This window comes from Enhydra lutris, unplaced genomic scaffold (assembly GCF_002288905.1).
Source record: "Enhydra lutris kenyoni isolate GAN:26980312 unplaced genomic scaffold, ASM228890v2 scaffoldscaffold15, whole genome shotgun sequence".
In the NCBI taxonomy this organism is placed as follows: domain Eukaryota; kingdom Metazoa; phylum Chordata; class Mammalia; order Carnivora; family Mustelidae; genus Enhydra; species Enhydra lutris.
This window is the reverse complement of record NW_019154099.1, coordinates 6,662,349-6,682,823: the sequence shown is the minus strand read 5'-3', so window position 1 is coordinate 6,682,823 and position 20,475 is coordinate 6,662,349. Positions and strand designations below refer to the sequence as shown.

At 35.8% G+C, this 20,475-nt stretch overlaps 1 protein-coding gene across 1 annotated transcript in view; it reads right to left on the bottom strand.

Annotated features, from left to right (window-relative positions):
• Positions 1 to 511: 511 nt before the first annotated feature.
• Positions 512 to 20,475, bottom strand: part of LOC111147049 (NUFIP1, FMR1 interacting protein 1) — a 41,756-nt gene continuing 21,792 nt past the window's right edge. The window contains 4 exon segments of the mRNA XM_022502915.1: positions 512 to 1,119; positions 2,512 to 2,735; positions 6,815 to 6,931; positions 16,022 to 16,215. Coding sequence (XP_022358623.1) covers positions 1,003 to 1,119; positions 2,512 to 2,735; positions 6,815 to 6,931; positions 16,022 to 16,215 — 652 coding nt within the window. The 3' untranslated portion in view covers positions 512 to 1,002.

The following is a 20,475-nucleotide window of genomic DNA, read 5'->3' as shown; positions in this document are numbered from 1 at the left end:
AACAATCTGAGGGCTTTGAAGGGGTTGGGGGTGGAAGGTTGGGGGATCCTGGTGGTGGGTATTATGGAGGGCACGTATTGCATGGCGTACTGGGTGAATGAATTCTGTTACTGAAAAGAAATTAAATTTTAAAAAATTCTGGGAAAAAAAATCTTTGGTATTAAAGTATCTATTTAAAAAGGGTTCAATTGATATGCTCATAGGATGAATTTTAATTAAATCTTAAAACTGGTTCTAAGGTTTTACTTTATTTTACAAACTATTGTTTTGACTATAAATTAGATGGGCTTCATCAAGTACCATGTTTTATATAGTTTTCAACAGAGAAATTAAAAAGGTCCAATTCTGAACCATACCAAAAACAAGCATTTTCAGTGAATCTAAACACACTCAAAGGCCTTATCTATATTAATATTCCAAACATTCAATATTTGAAATAATTAGCGCCAATAGGTGAATTTCAAAATGTCCTTTGAAATAAACAGGGAAATTTTAAATTTCAAGACCTTTCGAATACATTAATTTGATACGGTTTATTTTCTAAATAATCCCCCTTGCTTTGGTTAAAGAATGATTCTTGTTCTCCTGCATTAAAAACAAAATGAATGTACTTCTCTCCCTAAGCTAAAGTTTTGCTCAGCCGAATTTAACATTTTTAAAGCTTTTTTCTTTACTACTAAACCAATATCTTTAATTCTTAACTGTCCCCAGAGCAGACTTCCTTACCTGACAGCAATACATACATGTAAATATAATAACAGAATTCTGCCAGCAAATACTATGCACATCCCCAACAATACAGACACAGTCTTAAAAATCAGTTATGTATTTATTTGCATAGATTCAAAGGAAAGATTTAAAAATCCAACATAATATCCCATGAGGCCTACAATTTAATTACTAATCCATTTTTGTTTTGTTTTGTTTTGTTTTTTTAAAAAGGTTTTCCTCCACTAAATTTAGAATGGGACTATTTCACATGAGTGCTGAAACATCAGATACCTATATATCTTCAGTTTTTGCAGAATTAGTATTAAGTCCAAAAAAGTCCTTTTTGATGATATACCGAACACACTGCAAAATCACATTTCTTTCATGTCGGATGTCCGGAGCTAAAAGCTAAAAAATAATAAATAAAATGATAAATAAAATATATCCTAAAATATTATATGTGTCTCCCCTAAAGAACAAAACAATAAAGATATATATTTATATACTTACAATATAATTTTTAATAAATTTGTAATATATATTTAAATAGATTATTATATTTAAATTATCTTGTTAAAAAATAATATAAGAACATTTCTTTTTAACTTATACCAAGATTATCTAGCTTTTTGTATGGCACAAATGTTCACACTGGGCATCCTCTCTGGGAGTATGTAACAAAGGACAGGAAATACAAGTTTAAACGTCTGCAATTCTTTAATCCACAAATCACGTCAAAGGGGATCCTCCTAAACCCAAACCTACAAATAGTATAGAAACTGATGAGCAGATACAGTAAATATAGTAATGATGAAACCAGTAGTAAAAAAAAATCCCAACATTCCTGGGCTTTTGTAACTTTTCACTTTTGTGCTTACTGTAACTGAAGGAAATCTAAAAATCCCCCGTATTTAGATGAAATACATAACCAAGGAATCATCTATGATTTGTCAAAAAGGATAAGATCACTCAATTTATCTGCTGATGTCATTAGTGCAGTAGAGAGACCTCACAAAGGAATGAACATCTAGTGAACAGAAGATTTAATTTACCACTTATGAGGTAAGTATTTTAAAAATGCAATTTACTTTATAGAAGCACTGAAATTTACAAAACAGGCAGTCCATTCCAGATCAATTTAAACAAGAAGCAACTGTGTCTACATGTAACACCTCAAAGAGTGTAGCTACAGAACAGTTCAGCTATAGCAGAAACACTTAGCTGACAGGGCAAAAACGACTCTCACACATTGTCAATAGTTCTACAACTCTAATAAAAATTTTGGTATATTTTCTATTACTTCTAGCACAAAAGAACTGGATCTTTGAACGACTTCATGTCCATTACTTAGAATCAAAAGATGTGCTACTGGTTCTTTTAAAATTTGAAGAAATAGATTTTTCAGCACATCACACTAAGAATAAAGCCAATAATGCACAAAATAAACACATAAAAAAACTCCTTCTCCCTTCAGTCTGCCTTTGTGTTTAGTTGTGATTTCAAGAGAAACTTGAAAAATGTCAGTACACCTCAATACATATTTCCTTACCAATCAGTTAATTCTACAGATCCTTTTATTTTAAGCAGTTTTGAAAAGTATACTATTCCATATTTACTGAATATCAGCTGTATTCCAAATGCAGTTTCAAAATTAAGATACACAAATGGAGTCTTCAAGGAGCAAATGTCTTTGGTAAACTTTAAAAACACGCATGCATGAACCCATGAGGAAACCCAGTGGCTCTATCTTTATCATTTGAGAAGAACACAAAGATTAGAATGTAAAGAAAAATCATTTACCATTTCCAGGAGATATGGATGGTGTGTCCGTGATTCAAATAACGTTTGATAGTTGTGATAATCTTTTTTCCTCTTAGGTTTTGTCTTTTTAAAACTTTTCTTTGGGCTCTCATACTTCCTAGCAGTCACTTTAGCACTGGGACTGGGTCTCTTAGGAGTAGGAGTATTGCTATGAAGAACCTCATTGGCCACCAGAATGTCTGCTTCAGTCTTAATGGGAGCTTCTGAAAGTAATGAAAAACAAATACAAAGATTAACCAAAAAAAAAGGTAAACTTACAAAATAACCAAAAAAGCCATAATACTCCCCCCAGCAGCCATAATACTGGCTACTTACTAATAAAAACTATGCATTTTCAATGTAGTACCATATTTTTCAAATCAGAAATATAACTGCCAAGAACTGAAGAGATTACCATAAAGAGTTATAGAAAGTGATCTCTATGAAGGAAATAATACCAGACGGAATCTTGGATCTACACAAAGGAATGAAGAGCATCAGAAATCATCAATATGTGGATAAATACAAAAGACTTTTTTTTCTGGTTTAAAAAAGGTTTTAAAGATAACTGACTATTCTAAGCAAAAATAGTAACAATGCATGTAGGATTCATAACATCTGCAGGAAAACCTGATAACAACAGCACAAAGGAATGGAAGAGGAGAGTGTAAGTATATTGCTATAAAATTCTTAAATCCTATATGAAGTGGTATAACATCACTAAAGTATATTGTGGTAAGTGTTAGTTGCATACTATAAACTCTAGATAGACCAACTCCTAAAAAGTAAAACAAAGAGGTCAACAAATAAACCTATATTTGCATTGCCCTAATAATTAGGCAGCATAAATCCAAAGGCAGGAAAAGAAGGAAAATAGAACAAAAGGTGAGACAAAAAGAAACAAGCCATATCAATAATTATAATATGTTTAAATAGTTTAAACATCCCACTTAAAAGGGTGAGTGGTCAGACTGGGGCGGGATGGTAGAGAACAACAAGATCAACTATGTCATGTCTACAAGAAACCAACTTTAAATTGTAGGTAGTTCTTGCTTTCACAAACAGAACTGAGATCAAATCTCAGTTACCAAGGAAGTACAAAGCAAGGACTGCCTACGACCAGTCACAGACTAAAAGTAAAAGGAGGAAAGAAAATTCCATGCATACACCAATTATAAAAAGGCTGGATTGGTTATATCAATATCAGACAAAGGAGACTTCAGAACAGGGACTATAACCAGGGACAAAGAAGGGCACTTCATAACGATAAAGAAATCAATTCATCAAGAAAGCAAAATAGTAACACCTAATAACAGCATTTCACTATACATGTAGCAAAAGCCCACAGAGCTGAAACAAGAAACAGACAAATCCATTATTAAGGTTGGAGACTTTTAACACTGCTCAGTAACTGAAGAAAATTAAACAAAAAATGAGCAGGGATAGAGAAGACCTGAGTATGACTAAGAACTCAAACTGACAAACTCTCAACCCAATACATATTTTTGTCAGGTTCACGTGAACATTCATTTGTGTTAGGCTACAAAACAAGTCTCAATGAACTGGAAAAAAAAAAACTGTAAGTGTGCAAATATGCCCTCTGACCATAACAGAATTAAAGTAAAATCATTAACAGAAAACTATCTAGAAAACTGCCAAATCTCTGGAAACTATACAACACACATCTAACTAACCCACATGAGACATTAGAAAATATTTTTAAACAATAAAAATGAAAACATAACAAAAATTTGTAGGATGCAGCTAAAGCAATGCATGGAGGCAAATTTATAGCTTTGATTGCTTTTATTAGAAATGAAGAAAAAGGGTGCCTGGATGGCTCAGTGGGTTGGGCCTCTGTCTTTGGCTCAGGTCATGATCCCGGGGTCCTGGGATCGAGTCCCGCATCGGGCTCTCTGCTCGGCAGGGAGCCTGTTTCCCTCCCTCTCTCTGCCTGCCTCTCTGTCTACTTGTGATCTCTCTCTGTCAAATAAATAAATAAAATCTTTAAAAAAAAAAAAAAACTCATTCTGGAGCAGCACTGGTCACATTTAAGATCCTCTATACACCTTTGTATCGATTCCTAAATCAAGACAGATTATAACTATGATGATACAATTGTTAAAATCTGTGAGGAATCAAACTGCTCCTCTCCATTTAGAATCCACTTAAATAAACAGCCTTCTAGATGCTATTTCATGGTGAAAAGCCCACTTTATTTCTTTGGTTTATTTCTTCCAAAGTCCCTATGTGTCAATATCCTATCCCATAGCCTAGAACTTACAATGGAAGTTGGAAACTTGCTGGTGACCTAGATGGCTTAATAAAGCTGAATTCAAACTACATATAGTAATTCTGAAGCCTTGGGAATATAAAGCAAGGGGTTTTTCCTTCAGGCAGGGCATTGTAGACAATTAGTAAAAATAAATTCATGTAAGATAAAATATATCTTTTAATAGATAAATACCTTCTCTTATCTATAAGATAAAGCTATGCATTTCTGTGCAGTAAGACACTAAATATAACAAAGAGAATGACTACAATGAAAGGCAATACAGCTGGCTTTTTTTAGATTTTTAAGTCCCTAAACCTAGGCTTTCTATTAGCTCTCTCACATACCAGCTTTGTCAACTTATCTTCTTTAAGCAGAAGTTTCTACAAATGAAGGAGTGGGACCTCAAAAGATCCCTCCCAGTTTCCTTCCTTTCTTCTAATTTAAAAATGGTGGCAGCTCCTGGGTGGCTCAGTCGGTTAAGGGTCTGCCTTCAGCTGAGGTCATGATCCCAGGGTCCTGGGATCAAGTCCCTCAGGCACTCCTTGCTCAGCAGGGAGCCTGCTCCTCCCTCTCCCTGCCACTCCCCCTGCTTGTCTGCTTGTGCGTATGCAAATAAAGACATGAGAATGAAAGTATTCAATGTTTTATCTTGGGAGAGAGAGAGAGAGAGCATTAGTGTGGCTTGTTTTTATAAGATTCAGTAATGTGGTAACAGCTTTCATTGCTATCACCTGTCATAAAAACACGTGATAAGCAGGAAATGTAATATGTGTTTAAAGAATAACTCCATCTTCTATCAGTGTACTGGAAACAAGAGTAAAGAAATAACTACTGTTATAGTTAAAATCAAAATAAAAACAAGAAGAGGCAACCATCTGTTAAGAAATACCTGATAAAACCAAAGTAGTTTATATTTCAAAATTCAAGTAGCTTTTAAACAGCTACCATAGTAAACCATGGTCCATTAAAAAAGAAGAAAAAAATCCCTATGTTACAGATATATCTAAACATTATCCTTCACAGTTAATGCCAATTTGTTCTCCTTCAACATCTTCCAACTATACAGTGATTATCTCTAGCTTAATTAACGTTAAAAGTGCCACCATCGTCATCCAATTACATTAAAATCTTCCCTTCCTTCTACACACCTGTAGAACCTGTATTCTTTGTCTTCAGTATACATCTAGTGCAGAGACACAGACACGTGAATTCTCTCATAGTTGGTAAAGCCCAAATAGACTTACTGTGCAGAGCCAGGTTTCCAGAACAGAAGGGCAAGGCTTATTCACTAAACATATGCTGATTATTTATATGAACCGTGGGTTTAGAATTGCCATGCTTCAACAGATCAACAACATACAACTTTGAGGTAACTCTAAGAAAAGATACTAGATTAAGCTGGTTTGTTGTCATTTCTAAAGGTTAGACATGTATTCTGTACTGTACATCACCATTACTTAGAAAGAACCTTGAAAGGATTCCATTTCATCCAGTCTTTAAAACACATAGGCTAATCTGACACAAGAATAGAGTTACTATGTTCTCCAAATGAGGTAATTTATGTAAATGTGCTCCATAAAAAAAATGCTCTACATACATGTAAGGAATTCTGTCATTCACTTTGTTACAAAGGACCTCTTTTCACCGACCAAAGGTGCTCTAAATATGTTAAGACAAGGGTTCTTGACAGTAAACAGAGGAAATTAACTTTCTTTGCTCTATCTTTTAGAATTTTCTTTGATTCCATTAGTGAAACATTATTTCTTCCCCTTCCTATCCTGTCATATTATTTTTGCCTTTTTCTCCCAGACTAGCAATACATTTCCTCATTTCTCAAGTTTTCCTTTATCCCATGCTAACACCAAATGAAAAATGTGAAGATGAAATAAAGAATATGCTTGACACATCTTGTCCTCAGAAAGACACACATGAAAGGATGTGTAAACATACTGGTGCGTAGTACACACCAAATTCAAAAAGCAACAAAACAAAACAAACCCACCTGTAACAACTGAGCCCATGACTTACCTTCTGGCTCACTGTCTGACCCTGAGAGATTGCCATAGCTGCTCATGAGTGAGCACAGGGCTGGTGTCACTTCCTTGGGTATAACAGTGCTTTGTGGTTTCTCCTCTTTGTCAGACTCTGAAATAGAATGGGAAAGAAGTAAAACAGTATACCAAACACATCCACCCCCAGAGCAAAGAAAGCTGATAGCCTCCCTACTGCTTCATACATTAGTGAAAAGAAAGTCATTTCTGATCATTTCCTTAACCTTCCCCCAAAACAAAATTCAGGAAACCTGGACATTTTCCCTTGGTTTAAACCATTGTGGTCAGAGAAGCTACTTGCCCTAAAGAGAAGACAGAAGGCCAGTGGCAGCTATAGCACAGCTAAGTTACTTATTATGCTTCACAGGTTACGAAATTTGGGCCTTCTCTAAATTAATTATACAGTTTTGGCTACTAATTAATTTTATTTTATTTAGGCTATTGTGCTATTAATTAATTTTATTAAAGTAGTAGGAAGGCCAAGGCCGGATATTCATTTAATTTCACTGGATTAGAATGACTGACTATAAAAATTAGATTTAGGAATAAATAATATAACTACCTTTTTGGTTTTTATTTTAGTTTATTTGAAAGAAAAAGAGAGAAAGATTGGAAGAACAAATGGGAGGAGGACCAGAGGGAGAAGCAGACTCTCTGTGGAGCAGGGAACCTGACAAGGGGCTCCATCCCAGGCCCCTGGGATCATGACCTGAGCCAAAGGTAGACACTTAGCTGACTGAGCCACCCGGGCACCCTACCTTTTTTGTTTTTAAGACTAGTTTTGAGAGCACAAATAATATTTAAACCATTCCATATATAAAGGCTTACTCAAAGAGTTATGCTGCAATGAATTCACCCAAAGTTTATATTTAGAACTTCTAAGAACTTAAGTAAACAAGCCAAGCCAGAGAATTTAGCAAGTATCAAAGAGCCTGCCAAAGGCAGAGTTTGATCGTAGCCCAGTGAGCCTAGTTGTAGCCTCAGGATACCATCTATTACATTTGTTTTTGGCAGCTCTAAAAGTGTATTAAATCTAGTCTAAACAACCAATAAAAAATAAAAAGCCTGACTGAAGCATGAAGACAGGAAGTAACCTGTCTATGTAATGTACCAGCTCAACCCACAACCAATACAAAACATTTCAAGGCAGCATTTAGTATTCACCAAGTCAGTCTAGGGGAAAACAAAACATGTCAGTAGGAATGGGGGTATATTTCTATGTGAATATGGAACTACAACCTACTGGTGGATGAAATTAAATCCCCTCTCCTCCCTCCACCCATCCATATTACCCTGCACCATGCCTTCTGAAAACTGCTGCTTGTCAATTTTAAGCTTATGATCTTTCTTCCTGAATTAAAAAGGGGAAAGAAAAATAAAGCAGTTCTACATACAAATTATTAGTGGACTAAACAAATCTATAACAATATTAATATGGAGACTATTCAACTCACTGTTTTTAAGATAATAAGCCCAACTATTATTTCCATCCAAGACTCCAAGAGAGATACTAAAAAGCACAATACTGTTGACTATAACATAGCTCTTTAAAAGTATGAGCTTGTATTAATCCTTAGGAGGTTATAATTTTCACTATTAATTACAGATGATAAACCCAAAATTCAGAGAATCTGAGTAACTTTTCCTTCAGGTAAGAAAATTATACAACAGTTGGTTCACAGTTAAATCTGGGCTCTCTGACTCCAAATCCCAATTCTTAACTAATGGGCTAGAATCTCTCCTATAGATACATAAAATCCTCTTTATTAAAATGAAGCCATCCTACCAAAATGTCTCTATGATTAATAATAATGCTAATAAATGTCCTTTTTTCCAACTACAATTCCATTTCTCTGTTCCCTGTTATAGCAAAATTTTGGCTCCAAATCCCATTTCTTTTTTTTTTAATTTATTTTTTTAATTAACATATAATGTATTATTAGCCCCAAGGGTACAGGTCTGTGAATCACCAATCGCCAGGTTTACACAGTTCACAGCGCTCACCATAGCCCATACCCTCCCCAGTGTCCATAACCCAACCACCCTCTCCCTACTCCCCTCCCCTCAGCAACCCTCAGTTTGTTTTGTGAGATTAAGAGTCTCTTACGGTTTGTCCCAAATTCCAATTCTTAACTAATGGGCTGAAAGAGCTCCTACAGATACATAAGGTCCTTTTATTAAGATGAAGCCAACCTCCCAAAATGTCCTACGGTCAGTAATAATGCTAACAAATGTCTTCTTCCAGCTGTGGTTCCATTTCTCTGCTCCCTGTTATAGTAAACTCTAAACAACTATCTGTTGTACTTAGATGTGAACGAGTACAAGCTACAGGAGAGAAAGGGTTTGGCTTTGTTCAGTACTGTATCTTCAGAGCCTAGAACAGTACGTTAAGTGCTGAACAAATATTTGAAGAACAAACTTGCGGGAATGAGTAAAGACGTATTTAAAAAAGTCTAACTGGCACAGGACGATAGGGCTAGGAAAAGGTGGAGCCACAACACAAACCTAGTTCTGTCTGGATTCAAAGCTCATTTTTCTTCCTTTCCTTCTTTTCTTTAATAACATGATTCCATTTTTATTTTTAAAAATCATACACATGTGATACAAAAAATATTAAAAGGATATACAACAAAATGTGAGCAGTGGCTATCTCTGTAAGATAGTAGATTTTTTTTAAATGTTCTCCAGTTTTTTGTTTTTATAATCAGAATATAATAGAAAATAAAATAAAGGAGAAACTAAAAAAAAAAAAAAACAAAAAAAAAAAACCAAAAAACAGAATATAATAGAAAAACATAGGAAAATAAACCCTGGAGGAATCACTTTCCTCCAGGAAAGTGTTTCCTCACAATTCAAGAAGCGGAGGGCAAGGCATTAATAGGCCTACATATCGCCCCTTTTCCTGCCTTCCCTTTTTTTAAGACTTTATATTTGAAACAATTTTAGATTTACACAAATGTTGCAGAGATACTACAGAGAACTTCCATATACCCTACTATATAGCTTCCCCTCCCTTACATACCCATGGCACATTATTATAGCTACCAAATTAACACTGGTAGAACACTACTGAAACTACAGACTATACTGCGATTTCACTAGTTTTTCCACTAATACCCTTTTCTTGCTTCAGGATCCAATCCATCATATCACATTATGTATTTAATCATCATGACTCCTTATCTGTGTCTCCTCTAAATCTGTGTCAATCTGTCAGTATTTCCTTGTCTTTAACAAACTTGACACTTTTGAAGACTACCGGTTATTGAAGAATGGCCCTTAGCGAGGGTCCATCTGAGGTTTTTTGATGATTGCACAGAGGCTACGGATTTTAGGTAGTGTCCTTTCCATCACCTCATACCAGGAGTCCATGACATCAACATGACTTATTATTAGTTACGTTAATCTTGAGCTCTTGGTGGTCTGCCTGGTTTCTTTGCTATAAAGTTACGATTTTTCTCTTTCATTTTTAAAAAAATGATTCACACATTCAAGGGGAAGGGAATTAAGCTCCTCTCTCTTAGAGTAATGAATATCAAAGAAATTTAGACATGTTAAAATCACCACAGTAACTAATATTTAGGGAGCAATATTTTGAAACTACATAAATACCATGTTTTAAAGTTTTGCCACTAATTTTACCATTCATCAGTGGGTCTTGCCTGAAACAACTATTACTGTGGTGTTTTAATGGTGACTTTTAATTCCTTCATTTTTTTTACATTTATTAATTAGAATTTTTCTGAAAGATCTATCCCTCTTTCCCCATTTCTTATTCTTATCAATATGGACTCATGGATATTTATTGTATTCTTTGGGTTATAATCTATTATTATTTACTTTGCGGCTCAAGTTGTTCCAACTTAGGCTATTCAGAGCACTTTTCAGTTGATCCCTATATCCTTCTGACATACCCACAATTCCGATTGTTTTCTGAGCACTTTCTAACCCTCTGGCACTACTAAGATCCTCTAGGTTCACTTTGCATTTCCTCTGTCCCAGCTCTACAATCAATCATTTCTCCAAAAGGCTCTGGTTTCTTCAACTGGAAAATGGTAAAACCACATTATAGATGCTTGGTGTATTCATTACCAGGACTGTCACAAAGTTCACTATACTGGAATGTCTCCTCCTGGGTAAGAGTTAGGAGTTCACAAAATGAACAAGTGCTCCCCTAGGTTGTTCTCCCTCAGTTATGTTTCAGGAATCCATGATACCCAATAACATTTTGAAAAGAGGTATCGTCCTTTTGGTCCTATCAAAACATCCTCTATAGTGACTTTTCATCTGAAAAGGGGGTGGGAGGCTGTTCCCACAGTCCCTTGGATCTACTAGCAGTTCGAATATAGGCATTGTCAGCAGTTGGAAAGATTATGTTGAAGGCACTGTACTAGCTAACAAAATAATACTGAAGAAAATTCACTCACTTTTTAACAAAAACAGCCAAAACACCTCTCTAAACTAAAACATGCCAGTAAAAAGATAGGAGCAATGAAGACGATAAAATCAAACTTTAGAATGATTATAAAATACAAGCTCAAATAACTGCTCATACTGTTAAAACCCTAGCAACACTTCTCCTAGAGTAAATCTCACCTCTCTCTCATACACAGATATCATGTGCCCGCTAACCAAATATATACATATAAATCTAAAATTTATCACCAGACTATAAATTTCTTGAAGTCAGGGAAAAACTTCTCTGAATTACAATGATGGACAAGCAGAATGTAGGACCTCAAGTAAATCCCTATTAAAATGAAAAAAGGAAAACAAAAACCCGCCCTTTGTAAGTCTTGGTAAGTATAAACACTAGTTGTAAAAGCTCTCATCTGGGTTCTTCCTACATCTTATTTCTTTACTTGTTTCTCCCCCTCATCCCCTAACTATTTCCTATTGCCTTTATGAAACGAAACACAATTACATGCTCTAGCCGCAAGAAGATTTATAGACAGATTAAGTACCTTAAAGAAAATGCAATTCTGCAGAAAAAGTCACCAGAAAAAATGGAAACCTTGCTTTAATGGTGTCCAACTCTCAAAAACAAACATTAACAAGGAGCATTCTTAACAGCTGATATGCTAGCTTATGTTCTTATTTTAACATTTACCTTTTAAACACCAGAAGCCCACCTAGCTTAATATCCCCCAGTGTTCTATGACAACAGTTATATTTACGCTATAACGAACTAACAAATTGCGTCTTTTTCACTTTGTGGGCGCTGAGGCACTTCGGTCAGTGACGCTTGATGCCCATTACTGACCAGCTCTTCTCCCTCTAGCTCAGACAACACTTATTAAAACCACAGGTCAGGAAAGTCATAAAACATGTTGTATATGCATTTAAACAATAGCCACAAAATAAATGTGGTCCTAACTATTGAAATAGCAAAAAAAAAAAAAAAAAAAAAAAAGATTTAAAACAATAACACCTTGAGGAATCTAGTTAGCATAACACACAAGGAACTAAAAAAGAAAAAAAAAATACAGCAACATTAAGGTCATCTGGTGAAAACAGGCCATATTTAAAACTGATAAACTGGGAGACTCCAAATGACAGGCTTTCCCTTTGAACCCTACCAATCCCCAGTTTAAAGCACCTGCACTAGTAATGACAGTTCACATACTACCATCCAGCACAAAAAATACTGATTTTCTAAGCATGATCTGAAGTCTGTAAAGATCCTCAAGAACTGTTGTCTTGTTTAAAATGTGATGCTGGCTTGGGTCATGATCCGAGGGTCCTGGGATCAGGCTCCATGTTGGGCTCCCTGCTCAGCGGGGAGCCTGCTTCTCCCTCCACCTCTGCTTGCGGCTCTGCCTACTTGCACTCTCTCTATCTCCCTCTCTGTCAAATAATAAAATCTTTTTTAAAAATTAAAAATAAACAAATAAAATAAAATGTGAATGCTGTTATCTAGATAAGGTTTTGAGCCCCCCAAAAATAAAAAAGGAAAAAAATGTAAGGCATCAGGAGATCTTCATTTTACAAGTGAAATTAGTGATGAAAAGTACTAACTACCACCCGAGAGCACAAACAGGGCCACATCATTTCAGTGGTGCCCCACCAATGACAACCTGAATAATGAGCACAACTGATCTTAAGGTTGGCTCGCTGTGGCCCAGGGAGAAGGAAGCCGCCTCCAAACAAGTTTAAGACTGAGAGATAAAGAGAGCAGACATGCTGAGAATATTCAGGCATGAGAAAAAATGGTACACACAGATTTTTGTAGCTATACCTGGAGTGAAAAGTTGAAGAACCAATGGTCTAAACATTGATTTGGAAAATGTAAATAATCCAGAAGAAATCCCAGATAAAGGATAATATAAATTTAAACAAAATCTTTCCTACAAAATTAAGTTACCCTAACTTAATCATTGGTTTTTTTATTTCCTTAAAGAATATTATGAATTTATAACTTACTTGTAAGATTTTTATATTCAAGACTTACATAATCATCTTTGACCCTCAATATAGGTAAAGGCTTACACATTTACACCAAAACAAAATTACTTGAGGTCTCTCATACAACTGCTTGGACACAAAAGAATCTGACTAAACACTTTCTACCATGAGGATAAAAGATACTATTGTCTCTCACATCAAAAGCATCTCCTGAAGACCTAGATACAGGCTTAAGTAGAGCAAAATACATAATCATCCTTATGCTGGTATTTCACCAGATTACCACATGCTGAAATACTTCTTTAAAAATGAGAAAACAGGAGCACCTGGGTGGTTCAGTCAGTTAACCATCTGCCTTTGGCTCAGGTCATATCTCAGGGTCCTGGGATGGAGCCCCACATCAGGGTCTCTGCTTCTCCCTCTCACTCCCTCTCTCTGTGCTCTCCCTCTCTCCCTCTCTCTCTTAAATAAATAAATAAAATCTTTTTTTTGGTGTGTTATGTTAGTCACCATACAGTACATGATTAGTTTTTGATGCAGTGTTCCATGATTGTTTGAATATAACACCCAGTGCTCCATGCAATCCGTGCCCTCCTTAATACCATCACCATGCTCACCCAAAATAATAAAATACTTAAAAAAGTAAAAATAAAAAACGAGAGAACAGAGGGGGCCTGGCTGGCTCAGTCCATTGAGCATGCAACTCTTAATCTCAGGTCGTTAGTTCAAGGCCCATGTTGGGTATAGAGATTACTTTAAAAGAGAGAGAGGAAGATAACAATTACCCATCTACCAAAGCTAACAGAATGAAGACTATTCAATATTACAGAGTCCCTTAAATGTTCATTTAGAGAATTGCATGAAGTGAAGAATTACATAATTTTCAGATTAGTAACTTACTAATTTTAACAGTAGTCTTTGTATTTGTGTTTCAAGTATTTTAATGACATGAAAGTTTGTATTTGGATACAGATGGTTTTATCATCAAGGTCACACACTGTAAATCTGAAGAAGTGTGTGGGCTCTAACACCTTCTGAAGGAAAGAAATCAGTGCGCAAGAGTAAACTCAGCTCTGGCCCCAAATGTCATCTGCCTTTTCCCTGCTATCAGCAAGGATGCAAAGATGCCTTTTCTAAACTCTCTCCCACATCACAACTATCCTAGGCTCATACACTATTTTTTTTTTTTAAGATAAATTCAGACTTCACATTTAAAAGAAGCACAGTGTCTCTTAATTTGACTCTTAAATTCAAACTCTGGCACTGTTGCCAACTAACAGCTGGGCTAAGGTAAATTACCTACCCTGTGTTCCTCAGTTCTAAAATGCAAGTAGCAACAGTACATATGCATTGTAAAAGGAAAAGAGTTAACATGTATAAAGCACGTAGAGCACTGTAAGTACCTTACTCAGTAAGAGTTAGCTGGTGTTAAAATAATTATTATTATTCTAAATAAATTATATATTATTCTTAGCCCAACACGCCCTATGCCAAGATCCTTTCTATCCTAATTCAGTCATTGAATTAGTTATCCCATTTCTTGCCATCCGCAAGTTTAAATATTTGCCATGTGTTTATCACAGAAGCCATTGTCTTCCAAGTTAAACAGAGCCTGCTAGCATCAGTCCCCTCACTAATACTACTCCTTTGCAGAAGAGAAAATACATATAATAAGATAAAGCTGCATGATGATATTGGAAGGAAAGGTGGTAGAAATATTTACATTTACATTTTCATTTTTTACTTTATTTTATTTTATTTTTTAAGATTTTATTTATTTATTTATTTGACAGATAGAGATCACAAGTAGGCAGAGAGGCAGGCAGAGAGAGAGGGGGAAGCAGGCTCCCCGCTGAGCAAAAAGCCCAACGTGGGGCTTGATCCCAGGACCCTGAGAACATCACCTGAGCCGAGGGCAGGAGCCTTAATCCACTGAGCCACCCAGGCGCCCCTACATTTTCATTGTTTAGAAGGGAAAATGGAGCCTCAGAGGCTGGATGATATCTCTGTGTGGTTAGCAGCATTCTGGTCCTTTAATTTCTCAATTTATTAAGCAAGAGTAAGGGAATTCAAAGCTAATATAAAGATATTCTACACGCTAAGGAAGAATAGTATCAAAAAAATGAAATAATATTATTTACTCAAGGAGATCATATTCATGCTCAGCAGCATAAACAGTACTGGCTTCCACCGAAATTAGCCACCTCGTAGGTGGGGAAAAATTAAGATAATTAAGCAACTCTGAATCTACAGCATCAAAACATTCAAAACAATCTTTTTTTTTTTTTTCGAAGATTTATTTTGGAGAGTGAGAGCATGGTGCAGGGGATGGGGGGGCACCAGAGGGAGAGAGAGCAAATCCCAAGCAGACTCCCCTCTGAGCACTAACCCTGACATGGGGCTTCATCTGATGACCCTGAGATCATGATATGAGCCAAAAATCAAGAGTTGGACGCTTAACCGACTGAGTCACCCATGCGCCCCCATACAGAACAATCTTAAGAACATTTCCAAGATTACACAATACTATGAAAATTATCCAGTAAATATCATCTTTCTTCTACATCCTGCCTGCCTCATGCACCCACTCCCCAAGATTCAGAAATGAGGGTTTTGACAAGACACTCCTACTACAAACAAAAACAAAAGCATCGTTCTACTTTTTTTTTTTTTTTTAAACATATTTGCCATTAAATTCTCCACAAACAATGCTGTGAAGAATCAACTTCAGCATCACGGTCTATACACTTATAAACACACTACTTTCCTTTCAGCTTACCAGAATCCGTGTTTACCAAAACACCCAGAGGGTCTGAATTTGCTTCAGGTGGATCTTCAGGCTTCGCATCACCCAAGCAACTGCCAGATCCAACGGCTGCTTTCTGTCCAACACGGTCATTTTTCCATTTGTGATGCCTGCGAGGACTTCTAATCTTTGCCATCTGTGAATGTCTGGACATCCCCTTCATCTTGCTGGAGTGAGAAAAATGCAATTCTGTATATAAAAGGCACTGACCTCTCAAGAGAAATCTGAAGGAGAGTACTGAATGCAAAAGAAACTTAGCTGCCTTATCAATTATTTGTAGCCTAGTACATTAAAGAAATCAAAATAAATAAACTCAACAGCTTCCAAAGACAAGGAATTTTACGGCAGACCTCTAAAATAACATACCACAATATACTATACTTTATCAATTCTGAGATGCAGATGTCCTCCTGTCCTCCCATATTCTAACCCCTCTGAAAATGGTCTATGTTGTATGATCAACAGCAGGTCAATTTAACTGGCAAAATTCTTTCATTTTGATTGTACATGAAAGTGTTTCTTAGATTTGAAAGAGTGTTAACTCTTGTCTATTCATTCTCCAGGAGTCTTACAAGTTTCTGACACATTTACAAATATGCTGCCTTGTTTGATCTTCATGACAACTCTTTGAAAGTAGGTTAGACAGGTTACTATTCTCTTCACTTTAGAGGATAAACTTAAAGATCATAAACTGAGCACAATTTCATAGCTACTTCAAATCAAGTGCCCTCTCAACAACTATAATTACTCCTCTTAGAAGGAAAACAAATGCTTGCCTGAGCATATTCCAAGGTAAACTGTGTAGGAAAAAATTTTCAAAAAAAGGTTCACTGTACGTTCTCAATAGACAACAATATAAGGTATCCTTTAATAGGGCTGAGTTTTCACAAAAATACATGATTTTTCTAATTTGTCATTTATTGGCAGAATTCTTTTTTTTTTTTTCATTAATAATGCAGGCTGCAATTAGGAATACAGAAATTAGGAATCTGGGTTCAAATCCCAATTTGCCACCTACTAACTGTGCCTCTTGGACAATATTAATATTCCTGCATTTGTTTACTCCCCCAGTTGTAGAAGGGAATCATAGAGACATAAAACTAATAATAAAGTGTCACACTGAGCTCTTAATAAATGGTAGTTATTATCACAACAATTTCTAAATAATTTTCTAAACTAACATATTTGGTTAGTATTTCTGCAATCCAAAGGTTCTTAATTTTTTTTAGGGTCACCATAATCCTTACAGAGTCTCATTCCAAAAATCATGTATATACTCCAAATTTTGCAGAAAACCATGGACCAATTTCCAATATGCAAGCACAGAAGTCAGGCCTCAACAGTGTCATCACAGGTAAAACAGGTAGTTTCTGCCTCTGGCCCACTGGCCCCATGAAGATAATGAAGAGATGCCACTTTCCTTAGGTTCCCATTCACAAATGCCTTCCCAGTATCCTGCTCCTATAGCACCTGACCACAGATGGCTTTTAAATGATCATCTTAAGGTATTCACATTAGTAAGAATGATTTTTTTTAAGATTTTACTTTTTTTAAAGATTTTATTTATTTGAGAGAAAGAGAGACAGAACAAATGGAGAAGAGGGGCAGAGGGAGAGGAAGAAGCTGACTCCCTGCTGAACAGGGAGTCCAATGTGGGACTCAATCCCAGGACCCTAGGATCATGACCTGAGCCTAAGGCTGATGCTTAACCAACTGAGCCACCCAGGTGCCCTAAGATTTTTTTTTTTTAAAGTAATTTCTATAGTCAACATGGGACTAGATACTCACCCTAAGATCAAATCTCATGCTCTACCAACTAAGCCAGCCAGGTGCCCCTAGAAAGACCTTTACCTGATCGGTCAATAAGACTTCATTGAAAGTGGTATATCTGGTATTTGCACTACCCCTACCTTTAAGGGAGTAGTTCCTTTACATTGTTGATTGACAATCATTTAAAAGGAAAAGTTTATTTAATCAGCACTTAAAAATACTTACAAAAGTATAATGTAAGTAAAGATGTATATACACATGAAGTAGAGAAATAAAGAATAATTATAACTAAAAAGCTAATAGAGGAGAAGTAAAATATTTAAAAAATACTCAATTAATCCAAAAGAAGGCAAGAGGGAAGGGGGTCTCTGATTGGCTCAGTTGGTTAAGTTTCCAAGTCTTGATCTTAGGGTCATGAGTTCAAGCCCCTTCTTGGGGCTGGGCATGGAGCCTACTTAAAACAACAACAACAGCAACAACAACAAAAAAAAAAAAACAAAGGAGGGAAATAAAAGAAAAAAATAGGACATATTTTTTAAAAAATAAGACAAGGGTAAACTGAAACCCAACTATATTAGTAATTATTTTAAATGTAATTAAAAGATAAAGATTGTTGGCCTAGATAATAAAAAATAAGACCAATTACATATTCTCTAAGAAAATATATATATTTTCCCTAAGAAAATATATATATTTTAAATACATAGATATGAAATTTAAAAGGAAAGGGTTGAAAACACTACCCTTTCTCCAATGCACCATATTGCCACCAGCCATAAATCAGGGGACTGTTTACCAAAGGCTCTATTGTGGACTGTATTCTCTTCTGTTTATCTATCCTTGGACAATGCCGTACTACCTTCATCTCTTTCTTAGCTGTCTGGATCCTCTGGGTTTTCATGTAAGTCTTAAATCATACAATACTAACCTCCCCTTCTACCGTGCTAGAAAGCAAAACAAAACTTGCTGGGATTTTGATTGGGATAAATTTGGAGAGAAAAACATATAGAGTCTTCTAGTCCATGAACATTATGTATATCCTCCATTTATTTAGGCCTTCATTTTTGAGCAACATTTTATAGTTTTTAGTATAGAGGCCTTACAAGTCTTTTGTCAGATGTATTCCTAGGTATTTGATATTCTGATGCTATCATAAATAGTATCTTCTAAACTTTCATTTTTAAATCATTGATAGCATATAGAAATCCAACTGATTTTTTAAAATACTGATTTTATATATATTCAGCACCCTTGTTAAATTCACTTTATTAACTCTAATTATAGATTTGTTTGGATTTTTTTTACACACACAATCATGTCGACTTTTAATAGCTGACAGTTGCTTCTTCCTTTTCAAATTTTATACGCCCTATTTTTTTTTTTTTGCTTTATTAGACTGCCCAAGACCTCCGTCATAATGTTGTACAATATACAAGACTATATATTATAAGACCAACTCTTAAAATGAGTTGGAGAGGTACCTGAGTAGCTCAGTCAGTTAAGCTTCCAAATCTTGATTTCAACTTAGGTCATGATCCTGGGGCTGTGAGACTGAGCCCTATATCGGGCTCTGCACTGGGTGTGGAGCCTGACTGAGATTCTCAAAATTTTTCCAAAACTGACAAAAACTATAAACCCATAAACCAAGAATTTCAACAAATCCCAAGCACCAGAAACATAAAGAAAATACAAAGGCACATCTTTATCTAATTGCTTAAACCAGTAATAAAGAAGAAATATTAAAAGCAGCTAGCAAAAAAAAAAAGCATTTTATATATAAGAAGAAAATAATGATTAATCACAGATTTCTTTGGAAACAATGCAAATGAAAAGACAATGGAACAAAATCCTTAAATTAAAAAAAAAAAACAAAACCTAAAACTAAACGAAAAAGCCTGTTAATAGCCAAACTATGGAAAGAACCTAGATGTCTATCAACAGATGAATGGATAAAGAAGATGTGGTATATATATATGTGTGTGTGTGTGTGTGTGTGTGTGTATGTATGTGTGTATATTACACATACAATGGAATACTATGCAGCCATCAAAAGAACAAAATCTTGCCATTTGCAAAAATGTGCATGGAACTAGACGGTATTATGCTGAGCAAAATAAGTCAATCAGAGAAAGACAATTATCACATGATCTCTCTGATATGAGGAGTTTGAGAGGCAAGGTTGGGGGTTGTGGGGGGTGGGGAAGGAAAAAATGAAACAAGATGGGATCAGGAGGGAGACAAACCATAAGAGACTCTTTCTTTTTTTTTTTTTTTTTTAAGATTTTATTTATTTATTTGAGAGACAGAGATCACAAGTAGGCAGAGAGGGAGGCAGAGAGAGAGAGGAGAAAGCAGGCTCCCTGAGGAGCAGAGAGCCCGATATGGGGCTCAATCCCAGAACCCTGGGATCATGACCTGAGCCAAAGGCAGAGGCTTTAACCCACTGAGCCACCCAGGCGCCCCCCATAAGAGACTCTTAATCCCACAAAACAAACTGAGGGTTGCTGGGTGAGGGGATAGGGATAGAGTGGCTGGGTTATGGATGTTGGGGAGGGTATGTGCTATGGTGAGTGCTGTGAAATGTTTAAGCCTGATGATTCACAGACCTGTACCCCTGGGGGAAATAATACATTATATGTTAATAAAATAAATAAATA